Source organism: Arvicola amphibius, chromosome 12 (genome assembly GCF_903992535.2).
Source record: "Arvicola amphibius chromosome 12, mArvAmp1.2, whole genome shotgun sequence".
Classification (NCBI taxonomy): Eukaryota; Metazoa; Chordata; class Mammalia; order Rodentia; family Cricetidae; genus Arvicola; species Arvicola amphibius.
The window spans coordinates 25,926,086-25,940,223 of NC_052058.2; the positions used below are offsets into that span (position 1 = coordinate 25,926,086).

The 14,138-nt window shown below is 48.7% G+C and overlaps 1 protein-coding gene across 5 annotated transcripts in view; it reads left to right on the forward strand.

Moving 5' to 3' along the window:
- The window catches only part of Cacna1d (calcium voltage-gated channel subunit alpha1 D), a 440,918-nt gene that overhangs the window by 364,931 nt on the left and 61,849 nt on the right, over nt 1-14,138 (forward strand). For all 5 annotated transcript variants that reach the window (XM_038350011.1, XM_038350014.1, XM_038350013.1 and 2 more), the window contains 8 exons: nt 274-394; nt 3,207-3,321; nt 3,812-3,881; nt 4,683-4,749; nt 5,325-5,472; nt 8,483-8,612; nt 11,366-11,425; nt 13,351-13,457. In XM_038350011.1, coding sequence (XP_038205939.1) covers nt 274-394; nt 3,207-3,321; nt 3,812-3,881; nt 4,683-4,749; nt 5,325-5,472; nt 8,483-8,612; nt 11,366-11,425; nt 13,351-13,457 — 818 coding nt within the window. The remainder of the gene's footprint in view (nt 1-273; nt 395-3,206; nt 3,322-3,811; nt 3,882-4,682; nt 4,750-5,324; nt 5,473-8,482; nt 8,613-11,365; nt 11,426-13,350; nt 13,458-14,138) is intronic.

Sequence of the window (14,138 nt, forward strand, 5' to 3'; positions counted from 1 at the left end):
TTCAACTCTGGTCGACAGAGTGAGTTTCAGGACAGGCTCCAAAGCTTCAGAGAAACCCTGACTTGAAAAACCAAAATGATGATGATGATGATGATGATGATGATGATGATGATGAATGTTGAAGCTTCAATAGGATAGCAGATAGATCCATTTCATTGTGAACTGGGTTATGAAAAATGCCGGATGCCAGCGTTACCAGTGGCCTAGGACTCCAGCATAGCATCTGTGGTTTGAGGCATCTGCCCGTGTCTGACCCCAGCCTTGTCTTCTCAGATCCTGACAGGCGAAGACTGGAATGCCGTGATGTATGATGGCATCATGGCCTATGGAGGCCCATCCTCTTCTGGAATGATTGTCTGTATCTACTTCATCATCCTTTTCATCTGCGGCAACTGTATCCTTTGGAACTACTGGGGCTGTGTGATCCCCAGCACTGTCTTGTTCTCTCTGAATTTTCTGGTGCTTGTGATGATGGGAGCAGCTTTAGGGGTAAGGAAAACAAATGCCTTCCCCTTGTTAGCTCCATGCTGCCTTTCTCTCCACATGGCCGATGAGAGCCATATAGTCTGAGTCACACAGGAACAGGTGCCCACACAAGTGCTGGTAGATAAAGGGTTTCATGTCGTGTCTCCACACAGGACAAGCAGGGAAGCCTGATGTTTGATGGTTTATGTCACTGGGAGGTCACGGCTGCACCCATGTCACCCAATGAGCAGTGAGAGCCCCTGGGGGATTGTTGCAGTCTTTTTGTTTGTTTGGTTGGTTGGTTTGGTTTTTCGAGACAGGGTTTCTCTGTAGCTTTGGAGCCTGTCCTGGAACTAGCTCTTCTAGGCCAGACTGGCCTCGAACTCACAGAGATCCACCTGCCTCCCAAGTGCTGGGATTAAAGGCGTGCTCCGCCACTGCCTGGCTGGATTGTCATGGTCTTGCTTTGCTCACTTGTCTTCTATATCATGGCATGCGACCATTCTTTGGCTTGGTTGGTTCCTCTTCCCGTCTGAGATGGATCCTAGACCTCAGCAGTTGGCTGTTGGGTCACTTCATTTACCCCCTCCACCAGCCCCTTCAGGGTCTTGTGAAGTTTGCTTGTTGTGTCTGTTTTCTCTCTGGCTTCTCCCTGCCTAGCACAAGCCCTACCACATGAAGAACCTTCCTACCTGTGGCAAATAAGCATGTGTACAGACACAAACACCCATGTAATAAGCATGTTTACAGACATGAACAGCCCATGTAATTGATAAGCATGTGTACAGACATGAGCACCACATGTAATAAACATGTGTACAGACACGAGAACCCCATGTAATAAGCATGTGAACAGACATGGACACCCATGTAATAAGCATATGTACAGACACGAACACCCCATGTTCTCCACCCTTCTGATTTAAAAAGTCCTACTATGAATGAGTCTCTAGTGGTCCAGATCCCTGGAGTCCATCCCTCTCCGTGCTCTCTAGCTCTCCACTGGGCTTTCTTCATGGTGGAGACCCTCGTGCCACCTGCCCTGCTGTCCTTAGGGGCAGTGCTTTTCTCTGCATGTCCACCACATCTCTGCGTTCTCTGGGCTTAATTCTAGTGCCCTATCCTCGAGGGAGCTCCTCTGAATTCACCCTAGACTTTGTCCATGCCTGTTGTTGGTGTGCAGAGTCCACTGTCCACTGAGCTTCGGTGGGCAGACCTCCTCCTCCCAACCAGAGGACAGCTTCATGGGTCAGGAGTCTGCACAGAGGCCTGTGAGGACACGGATAGGTTTCCTCCAGACAGATGATAGCCACTCCGGAGTCTCCGCCATTGCTCTCTGGATCCATGTTGAAGCTCTTTGGAGTGTATGTCACCATACTCGGTCCTTAAAGAGCTGCTTATGTTGTCTGTCTCCACTGGAACAGACGCTCTGCTATATCATGTTTCCTCTCGTCCCTAGTGCCCAGCAGGGGCTGGCCTGCCAGAGGTGCTCTGTCTGTCTTTCTGAATGAATCCACAGCATACCCCTGTTTAGGAAGTCTGGGCCATGCCTCCGAATGCAGGTGATATAGTGATCCAGATTTGTGCTCCACTTCCCACAAGTTTAGTGTCGTTTCAAGGCCAGGAATGGGATTATCTATTCATGAGATCCATTTAGAGACATGCTTGATACAGCTCTTCCCAGGGCTGACCCTGTCTAAGCCACCATTGCAAAGCCTGTCTGAGGAGCTTCCATGTTTCCCATGCTATCTCCAGCCCAGGGCAGGTGCTTTTCCCAAGTTTCAGCATGTCTCCATCCTCTTGAAAGACTTAGGCATGGCATTCCTCAAAGCAATCTTACCATTAGGCCTTTGTTAGCTTTCACTGACATATGTGTTCAGCAGCCCATCTGGAAGTTTCTAATACACAGGGCACATGGGCCACAGTCTACTGCTCCTGTCTCCCCTCCCCCCGTCCCTGCTGTAGGCTGAACATCAGGCTTAAAGAAGCAGCAACTCAGCACAAGACTTTCTCGTGGATGATGCTCAAGTCCCTAGGCTCCTCACTTCATAAATACTAGTGAATAAGGATGTAACCGCATCTTCTGACTTGAGGTTCTCAGTAGAAAAAAATGTTGTTTGTTTAAAAACTCTGCTAAACACACAAGCAGTTTTATTATTTCAAAACCTAAAAGCTTATTTGCCTGATATATTACCATTTGCAAAATTATGTTCAACCCTGAGTCTAGTTGCAGTGGGGCCTTCAGAACACAGCCTAGCCACCCCTGGCAGGAGATCTAGCTTACCGTCCCCAGCGGGTATCCGCAGACTGAAGAGTGGAGGAACTGACCACAGGCTCTAGAGCCTGCGTTAGAGGAGAAAGCCTCCTGCTATTTTGTGCGATGAGATTATTTCAATTACATGTGGCCTTTGAAGGCCTCTGGTTTGTGAAGGGATCCCTTGAATGTGTGTGTTACAACATGTGCTTTCAAAGAGAAGAAATCACGCTGTGCTCCATGAAGGTAAAGCAGTATATAAGCAAGAAGACAGTAAAATGTGTGTTTCAGTGGGTCTCTGTGGATATCCAGGAGAATATGTATCTGTGCTTTTGAAGGTGGGATTTTACCAAGTTCTCCAGTTGTACTGAGTATCACTTTAGGATCAGTCACCCGCTCCCAGCCTCCACAAGCAGACGTGTGTGACATTGCCATTATCAACTGCTGCATCTAAAAACACGTTGTACCCTTAAAATTTTCAAATCAGACATCCTGCTGAATGTGTTCTTGGCCATTGCTGTGGACAATTTGGCCGACGCTGAAAGTTTGAACACTGCTCAGAAAGAGGAAGCTGAAGAAAAAGAAAGGAAAAAAATTGCCAGGTAATCCTGTTTGCACTGAGGCGTTTCCCCAGAGGTGCTAGGAGCGCCCAGCCATGCTGCAAGGGGTGCTAGGGACTCAGCCACGCTTCCCAAGAGCTGAGATGATTATGGGTGGCCACGTGGTACCAAGTGAAGAGAAGGGACTCTTGGGTAGAAGCCAGGTGCGTGACTCTTATCCTCAGAGTGAAGAACGGACGTCACACATCTCTGCACTTAAAGAATCCCTGCAGTTAGTTTTGGTGTTGTGAATTAAATATACATCCAGTGCTGATTAGCTCTCGGCCGAGGATTTTAATAAGATGAGCTGTGTAATGGCTCCATTGCATTCGATGAACAGGAAGCCCCGGGTTTGTGTTGTCCTACTGTCTTGTCATCAGTGTTTCCAGTTGAGTTCTGGTCCCTCATCCAGCACTCTTGATTCGGAATCCTGGCTAGCCCTTCAGTACACAGCAGTATGATTATTCGGTTTCTTGTGTTCTTTTCTCTGTAGAAAAGAAAGCCTTGAAAACAAAAAGAACAACAAACCAGAAGTTAACCAGATAGCCAACAGTGACAACAAGGTATTTTTTTCCAAAACAACTTCTCTGTGTTTCAAAGTGATTCTGTACCACTTACACCGTGAAAGCATCTGCATTCTGCTGTGGAAAATACAGCCTACAGTATAGGAACTGAGGTTTCTGATTGATTTAGAGAAGGAACAGATTTGCAAACATTACACGGTAGGATGTGGACATTCGAGCAGTTGGGTGACTTGTTTTGTTTTGAATTGCAACTACATGGTCAGATGTAACCCATGGTTGTGATTCTGTTAGTGTCTTCTTAGTGGGGGATACAGTCAGGGTTTTTGGTAGACGACTCTTCCCAGACATGACCTTGGAGTCCAGGTGTGCTGAGAGGCTTGAAGGCTGCACTATCAGCTCCATCACACTGATGACAGCTCTGGACATTTCTGTGATGGGTTTGTTCATCGAATTGATAAATCCCGAGTGGACAGGTGCACATCAAACACTAGAATACCTCCATATAATTCACAGTCTAACTGAGAGACAGGAATCTAGATATGGCTCTCACACGGTGGATGTGCCTGCACTGGCATGGCAAAAGGAGACTTATAGACACTGCCCACTGACTGGGCCCCGAGCGGTGGCCTATCTCTTTCCTGCTCTTGGGCCTTTTGACTGAAGCAGAATCTCCAGCTACTATCTCTGCACACCTATGTGTGCATGAGAGCACATACTCACACACACACACACACACACACACACACAGAGAGAGAACCCTCATACTGCCGAATGGTAGACCGGCCCTCTGACTTTGGCCCTTTGAAGCACATGAAGTCAGCATTCCCTCTCCCGTCCTAGGTTACAATTGATGATTATCAGGAGGAGACTGAAGATAAGGACCCTTACCCACCCTGTGATGTGCCAGGTATGTGGGGCAGAGAGGCCCAGAGGTTTGGAGATATGGCATGAGGAGTCCTCACACAGGGCTGCTGAGGCCACCAAGGCCAGGGGCCCCATTGTCTTAGAGAGCAGATTAGCTCTGTTTTTCCCCAAAGTCACAGGCAGCACAGATGGACTTAAATCCCAGGTTGCGGAAGAGGAAGAGGGACAGATAGGCACAGCTCTTGCTGGAGAAATGGTTGTCAGGAGTCAATGTCTGTGACTGGAAATCCACAGATTTTTCCAGCGAAAACTGAGCAAGGGGTGGTGGGGAACCAGACAGATGTTGGGAGGATGGCAGTGAGGCTCTCACCGGTGTCTGTAGCCATACTGCGCCCTGGAGGATGCTTCCTTCCTATGTTTCATAGCTCAGTGCACCAGACGTGGATGGGTGTTCCACCCATGCGCATGCAGCCCCTACTCTGAAGGAAAGGGAAGGTTTCAGTTGCTGGAAGCAGTAGATGTTGTCAATGTGTAAGCCACGTTTTAATGTGTCGTTGAGAACAATGGTTCAGACCCATTTGTAATCTTTCACACCTATAAAAACCATTCCATTTAAAGTAGGTGAAGAGGAAGAGGAGGAAGAGGAGGATGAGCCTGAGGTTCCTGCAGGTCCTCGTCCTCGCAGAATCTCAGAGTTGAACATGAAGGAGAAGATCGCACCCATCCCCGAAGGAAGCGCTTTCTTCATTCTTAGCAAGACCAACCCGTAAATACTTTCTTCCTAATTCCATTGCTGCCGTCTCTCTACAGTGACTCTTGAGGGTGGTGGGGGTGGAGTAAAGAAAAGTGGTTGGTTTACCGCCCCCCTCTGATCCTGAGTGTTCCTGGACCCCACAGGTTCCCCTCAACCCCTCCTCTCTTCCTTGCCTTAGACATGCATTTAACCCAAGGAAGTGTCCTGTTCCCTTTGGGGTGTGACAGAGTCCTGGAAGGAGCCTGCTGTAGAAGCCCTACCCCCACCTCCCTGCATGGGAAGAGCCATAGGGCAGTGTCTAGCTCAGTAAGGTGTTATGATGGGGTCCATAGCTCTCCTGATGTGTACACTGGCCACCTCTGGCACCCTTTCTTAACTAGTGGATCTTGTCTTTTTTTTTGTGAGACAGGGTTTCTCTGTAGCTTTGGAGCCTGTCCTGGAACTAGCTCTTGTAGACCAGGCTGGCCTTGAACTTACAGAGATCCGCCTGCCTCTGCCTCCCGAGTGCTGGGATTAAAGGCGTGTGCCACTGCCACACGGACGAATCTTGTCTTAATATGCTTTGTGGAATAAGAATTTGGTCTGCGGGTTCTGCACAGCATCTTCATGTTTAGATCCTTCTAGGTGATTTTCCCCCCTGTTGAGTTTTATGGTATTGCTCACAATGCTTTATAGGGTGTACGCGTTTGACTCAGCTCTATGAAAATGCTTAAAATAGCATTTCTCATATTAAAATGATAAGGTGCTCACCAGGAACATGGGGATGACTCATAGACTGGGAGAGGAAGAAGTCTTGTTTACTAGCTGGTTTCTAGGTTTAAAGTGTCTGGGGTTAAGCGGGCTGCCAGGGGAATAGGTAGCTCCTGGAAGGTTTCTAGAAGAATTGCAGTAGTTCTTGGCTGTCAGGAAGGAGCACTGTGTGATTCACAGGACCTGCCGAGACTCAGGCGGGAAACAAGGCAGGCTCAAGTCCTTAAAACATTGACAGTTTCATGATCTTTACGAAATTAATTTGTTGATATTGTGTGTGAATGGCAGAAGGGCACATGTGCCACCGTGTGTAGAGTTGGAGGAAGGCTTTACAGGTATGGTTTTCTCTCCACTTTGTGTTGGTTCTGGGGTTAAATTCAGGCTGTCAGACTTGCATGCAAATTCTTCACCTGCACAGTTATCTGGCCCACCCTGATGATCTCTATACAGCTCCTCACTGAGCATCCTGTGGCACTTTTGGTGATGCCCATAGTTCATAGAGTGCGTGCGTGCGTGCGTGCGTGCGTGTGTGCAAAGAATGGGTTTATTTTCCCAGAAGTCAAGAGTACCCGTCTTCATTATCTTGGAACGTCTTCTCTAGACCCAGTAACTACAGTGTGCAAACCTTCCAGGAAGTGCACAATGCTGAGTAACCCAAGATGGGGGAACTTGAAATGAGGGGCCACCATCATATAAAGGTGACTCAGTTTAAAAATTAAGTTATTTTTCCCAAGGGAAAAGGTAACTCTTTAGATATGAATATTGAGAGTAGGATGTTTTGACCTGGCCCCATGGCACCACAGGAGAACAGGAGAGGTTCTCATGGGCCCCACGAGCCATCATGAAAGACCTGGATCTGGGTTGAGAGACCCAGCTGCCCTGCTTACTTCTCAGGGTTGAAGGATTCAGTGAGAAGTCCATCACAGAGTGCAAAGAGAGCCTTGCGTGTGAACAGACAATACAGCACTTCTGCTTCACCGTCTAAGGAGTACCTGTGGATCGGTACTGAATTAGAAATACGACATTGACAGGCCAGTGAGGGGGCTCAGTGGGTAAAGGTGCTTGCCGCCAGTCCCGGGGATCTGAGTTTGATCCGTTCATATCCATATGAAAGGAGAGAACTGACTCCCAAAAACTGTCTTTTGAACTCCACATGCATACTGTGGGATCTGTGCCCCCCCCCACACACACACACGAGGAGGGAAGAGAGAGGCGGGAAAAGAATGAAAATAGACAGAAGTAATAAAGTATTCCCAAAATAGGACATTTATGACAAAATTTTCAGACAGCAAGAGACTTCAACTCTCTCTTGTTGCAGATCATATTTGCAAGACAATTCCTTTGTGGATAAAGAAGGGAATGTGTCCTAGTCTTTGTGTTAAAATAAAAACTTGGGGCCAGTTAAATTCGACAGTTTAGTGGAGCAGCCGTCAGACAGAAGCCATCCCATGAACTGTGTTCTGCAGTGTGGAGTTAACGTCATGGACAGACTCCGAAGTGAAGGAGAGACCCCTCTTGTCTGGCCACAGCACTGCCTGGGCCATACTTGAGCATGGGCTGATCGTTTGGCGGCCCATGATTGGCCGAGACTCGGAGTCTGTTGCAGAAATGTCTTCCTATGCTAGGCCTCCAGTTAGTTTGCAACTAAGTTGGGTTGTAGTTTGTTGTGTAGTTTATTCAAGGAACTTAATTTGGCCCAGTCTTCTTTCATAAGTCAGACTTTATGCTGTGGTAGAAAAAAAATTGGTGGTAGAAATGCCTGGATTTGAAATCTACCTTGGTCCTTACTAGCTTCATTACCTTAACATATCCTTCATATCTATAAACCTCCATTTTCTCATATTTTTATGTGTATGATTGTTTTGCTTGCATATATGTCTGTGTGCTACATGTATGCAGTGCCCACAGAGGCCAGAAGAGGGCATTGGATTCCCTGGGACTGGAGTTACAGAGGTTGTGAGTTCCCGTGTAGGTGCTGGTAACTGAACCCAGGTCCTCTGGAAGGGCAGACAGTGCTTTTAACCACCGAGCCACCCCTCTGTCCCCAGTCCTGCCTTTCATCTTTTGGAGGACAGTAACCCCATGTGTAAGGATTTGATGAAATGGTCTCTGTGGAACTCCCAGCCCCAAACTGCTCACACCACAGGTTAGCTGTAGGCTTTGTGGGACTAATGATGGGCCAGCCCCCTCCTGGTTCTCCTCCAAGAAGCCCCGCAGCCCAGAGGAGCCCAGCAGGCACAGGCCTGCATCCATGCCATGCTTTTCTTGACAGGATCCGTGTGGGCTGCCACAAGCTCATTAACCACCACATCTTCACCAACCTTATCCTGGTCTTCATCATGCTGAGCAGCGCCGCCCTTGCTGCCGAGGATCCCATCCGCAGCCACTCATTCCGGAACACCGTAAGCCTCTGAGAAAGATGTGGGTGGGACTGCCCTGGGGGTCAGCTCCAGCCTGTTTGTGTCAGGGGCCATCCTGGATGGGGCCCAAGCATGGGAGCCTGGGGCTAGGGCTTCTCAGTACGTGTGCTGAGGGCTTGCTTTCTCTGGACGAAGCTGGTGGAGATGCCAACTTACTTAGAAGCCTCTGCCATACCGCCAGTGTCTTCAGGGACCTCTTTGCTCCATTTTCCTTACACTGGGGTTCCCCTTTCCCCATCAGAGGCACAGTGACGACTCCTTAGAGGTTTAAGTCTAAGGGGAGAAGGTGAACGTGAGTCCCAGCCTGCCATAGGTCGGGGACCTCTGCCCTTGAGCTAGTGAAAAGAATTCCTTCTCTCGGGTATTTACATGAGGTTGCTCAGCTACTCTGCTGGTGAGAAGCATGGGTCAGGAGAAGATGGGGGCAGGTTGAACGGGGCAACAGGCGGGGGTTAAATTTTCAATTCTTCACCCAGTGTTGTAGCTTACAGATGGGGCCACTGGTGCATCCACGTTAGAGCATACTTGTTTCTAAATTAGTGTTTGCTTCAGGCTCTCTTTCTTGGTAGTTTATATAACTCAGCCCTGAAGAAACTCCAGAGACATATTCAGACAGCTGTGGGCCTTTCCAGTGACTGCCAAGGTGCTGCCCAGGAGAGGCAGCAGGAGCTTAAGGCTGTCACGTCTGCCTGTCTCCTCTGCACATCAGCTCAAGAGAGATTTTAGGATTAAGACACATTTGGCTTTGCCTTGATGATCGCACCCTCGTACTGTAGCTCCCGGTTTCCAGTTCCTGTCAGGAGACAATGACTAAGACTTTCCCCTGAGGCTCAGGAGTCCGTGTCAAGACGAAGGCACCGAGTCCGCCTCAGTCCACCCTGACAGACACGGCTTTGACTTAGAGATTCTGAAGGCTCGCTTCATTGTGCATTCCAATGGAGGGAGCACCCCCATCAGGAAAATGAAGTATGAGGCAGAAAATGTGTCTGGAGACAAATCATGTCATCACAGGTCAGGAGCCAGTCCAGGCTAAGTGTCCACAAGGAATGATTTATGTTTCTTCTTATCGTAGTCTTTTTCCTATGCATCTGTTGCCTTGTTTTCCTATCTTCTTAGACAGGTGTGCGTGCATGTGTGCACGCGCACTGCTGTTACATTACTGCAGTGTCGCATTTGAACAGTAGCTGAGTTTTTAGTGAAAAGGGAAAGAGAGGCTGCGTGAAGAAAGTCCTTCAGCCTAAGACCCTGGATTCGCCCTGGGTGTCACAGCCATGTGACGGCCAAGTACTTTCAGTAACAGAGGAGGGAATGAGGGAAAGGTGGTTGGGGCCTGATAATCAGCTTGACACAGAACTCCTCTAGCGATGTCTCGGAGCCCAGAAATGGACTCCCCGACTTCCGTAGAAGATGGGCACAGGTCCCTCTCCTATGGAGGAGAGGCAGTGTGTGCTCAAGTGGTGGCTCCAACAGAGGCGACATAATGAGAAGAGGAACCCCAAATGGTCTCTCCAGTCCTCCCAACACTGATATCTTCAGTTCTTAAAGCTGCAGATGGACTGGCGAGATAGAGCAGCAGGTGAAGGCGCTGGCCACCATGCCTGAGCTAAGTCCCTGGGACTCACAGTCAAAGGAGAAAAGTGGTAGCTAAAAGTTGTCCTCTGCCCTCCATGGGTGGGTGGGTGGGTGGGTGGATGGATGGATGGATACAGACAGATAGACAGACATGCAATAAAGCCATTTCCATGAGATCAGCACACAGTACAGCCTTGTGTACTGGAAGCCTTGGCTGTTCTCTTTCGAGTTGAGAGTCATAGTGTCAGCAGCACACCGAGTAACTCTGTTGGAGTGGTCAGACTTCACTTGCCCTGCCTCTGAACCTTGAAGGATCAGGAGCTCACAAGACTCATAGATACTATGTGGGATTCAGGGAGGCTGGTAGAGAGGCCTATACCAAATATTGAAACTCAAGGCCAGTCTATTCTTTCTATGGGCCCAGAAAGGCAAGGGGACCAGTCTTGGGAGAAGGCAGCGTTGGTTATGGAGTATGGCAGGAGGAAGACACTGAATACAAACCCTGCCTCTCAAACTGAACCATTCTGGCGTATGAGGGTGGGATGGGCAGATCACATGATAATTAAATCGTCCTGGGCCCACAGGAACATATGAAACTTTTTGACTCGATTTTATGGCATTAGTATCTTTTTATTTATATTTTGAATATTTAAAATGTTAACCTTTATGGTGCAGGGACCAGATTCCAGGCCTTACTCTTGGGTAGCAAGAGCATCTCGCACTAGGCTGCACCCTCAGCCACACCAGCCTCTCTCCACTAATCTGGAGCACAGCTAGATGGCAGCCTCTTTCACTCAGCCACATTCACAGCTGCACAGACATGTGTAGGATTCTCATTTATCAGGGGCTGCAAGCACTAGTAGTTCGCCCAGAGGGAAGGCTGTGAACACAGGACTTTCAGAAATCGGCCCCTGTGGGCCAGGGTAGGAGAAGCCAGTTGGCCTGAGCAGGTAAAGGAAGTGAGGCCCCAACATCCCCTGGCAGTCACAAAGAGGAGCCCTGCATGGGTGAGGTGGGCCCTTCATGTGTCTCAGCCCCCCTGAGGATGGTCCTGCCTGGGAGAAGGGTCTCTGGCCACAGGTTGGGGGTTCTGCCCATGGGCAGGGATCTGCCGCAGCTTACCGGGGTGCCTTGTTCTGATTGCCACGTGTTGTGCCTTGCAGATTCTGGGTTACTTTGACTATGCTTTCACAGCCATCTTTACGGTTGAAATCCTGTTAAAGGTAACGCATTTCCCTTGCCCCCCTCTGCTAATGCAGCCACCGCAGTAACGGTTGCGTTCTTCGCTTCCCTTCCAGGTGCTAGGCTATGCAGACTATGTCTTCACTGGTACTTTTGCATTTGAGATCATTTTGAAGGTAACGGGCCAGGCAGCTGTGTGATGCGGCCCGCTCCTGTGGAAGGCACAGGAGAGATGCGTGAAGTGCTTTCAACTTTTTTTTTTTAACTACAGATTTTTCCTGTTACCATACCAATGTGTTTTTGCAGTTTTTCTTTTAGCTTTGAGTGCATGCAGGAGCTACTTTGGCTTCACATTTCTAGTTGGAATTAGATTTTTGTTCCTTTTTTTAAAAAAAAGTCCTCTGAAATTTGAAATGGACATAGGACTCTGTGTGAGCTTCCCTTTCCCCTTCCTGACATCAGGTAAGAGGAAACACACTCATGCTATGACAGAAACACCCTCTCCTTGCTCCTGGGACTGCAGTGTGGTCCCCGTGTTCTTGAATAGGAGCACACTATTTGCTTGCAACAGGTCTTGCAAGATAAATTGGGTCTACTTGTGTGGAGATGTCCTGTATCTGTTGCGGTGAGATGGGCTTACATCTGCACAAACCAGCGGTGTATCTGAATGTACTGCCCATGCATGCCCTAACAGGTGACATCATCGTGTGTCCTCTGTCCCGACTGTGAGCACCCCAGGGGGAAGTTCCTTCCTAGATGATCAGAGGTCTGGAGGCACAGCTAAGAGTCTCCAGGAGTTGGGCTTTCTGATTCGATTGTTACAGCCAACTCCTCGTGGGAAGAAGCTGAGAAATGAAGAATTTTTAACATAGTTGTCATTAAAGTATTTGGAAGTTTCTGTGTGTGCATCTTTAAAAAAAATGTACTTTATGTTGGGCTACTGGGGATGTGGGCTCCTCACAAAATCTTCTGCTGAGGAAACCTCGATTAAGGTGGGCAGGGAGCATCCCCTGTGTCATTGATGACAAGTTCAGAACCACCCACCCCAAATATGTTCAGTTCTGTTTCAAATTGTAGAGAACTTGGCGTTTTCTTACCTGAAGGTAAGCCAGTATTTTCAGGTTTCGTCCTCCCTTCATCATGGCGGGGCAGTGGCCAAGGCCAGATCCTTGTTTTTGCCTTTTGCTGCCTCTCCTGTAAGCTGAATGAAGAAGCCTTGTTCCACCAATTACTTGAGGCTCTGTTTACCATCTGCCTTTCTGAGTTGTCAGATGAGCACTCAGTCATGGGCTTTGGGCCAGATGAAATCCTGGGTTAACACTGTATCTTCCCACCTGGAGAATGTGCCCATTGAGCTCCTCCTGTTACCAGCAGACACCCCACCGAGCGCCCACTCTGTGTGTTCGCTGCTTAATGTGCAAACGAACCCGGCGCTTAGTTGTAACATCATCATCCTGCACCTCCTTGCTGCTCCTGATATTGCCGAGTCTCTCGTCTTGGGAGAAGCGGGAACTGGAAAATTATTACAACTGGAGCAACTAAGTTAAGGGGGAAAGGATCCCAGGAGCGCAGGAGCCGGGCGCTGCCTCCAGCTCCCGCTGAGAGGGTTTAATGAAGACAGTATGTGCTCCGTGACCTTAGAGAGGCCAGGCCAGCCATGGATAGGTAGGCTCAGCTTGGCATTCTCACCAACATAGCCACATGCAGGCTCTTTGCACGTGCCAGAGCTGTGTTCTTACCTGAATTCTCTCACTGGACGGCTACCCCTTTTCATTTTTTTGTAACTTACTTTGAAGCAGGACTCACAGTCACTCAGTCCTGTTGTGTTTGTCTTCCTCGTGGGCAGTCATTAACAGAGTTGTGCTCCTGTCAAGATTTTGTGAAGAGCCCAGGTTTTTTTTGTTTAATGGTTTTGGACCCTGGAGGGGAGGAGGAGGAAGTAAATGGTGCATGATTCTGTTTACAGATGACAACTTTCGGAGCTTTCTTACATAAAGGGGCTTTCTGCAGGAACTACTTCAATCTGCTGGACATGCTGGTTGTTGGAGTGTCTCTGGTGTCATTTGGGATTCAGTAAGTATTCAGAAGGAATTGTACATAGGGAACTTGAACCTAATTCATTCAAGCTGGGTGCTGTCTGATGACTCTAGCCAGGATGGCTTTCCTTGCCCCGTGTCAGAAAGCGCTGGGGCCATTCATGCTTTCCTAGTTCTGCCTTTTTGTTTGTTCATTTGTCTTGTACCTACTGCTAGGTTGAGTTTATTGTTTCTGTAAAACTGGCTTTCATCAGCAGATGAAAAACATCTTGACTAGGAGAGAGCAAACTGAGTTCTCCTCTGGCCTGGTCCAAAACTCAGGGTCTCCTCTCTGGGTGGCAGTTTTCTTTCAGTGCAAGAAGAACTTGGCCTTGGTGAGCTCTCAAGACCCCTTTGGCTTCCTGTGCTTGCAGGAGACATAGCCGCTATAACCTTTGGGGGCAGCTAAGAGTTTCTGGTGGGGCTGAGCGCTGCCTTTTTACCCTATGCAGTCCCTGGGGCCATCAACCATGGTTGCAGCTTCCGCGACCTCACTTAAGCCTCCCGCTAGCCTGTGAGCAATCTCTGCCCTGGCCCTACCTGCTAGAACCCCAGTGTGAGCACACGTGTACGTAATAAGTCCCATAGCTAAAGGGAACTGGAGAGGACTATAAACAAAGCACAGTGGAACCGCTGACCTAGACCACTCTGTGGAAAGAAGGACAGTTTATTTGAGCAT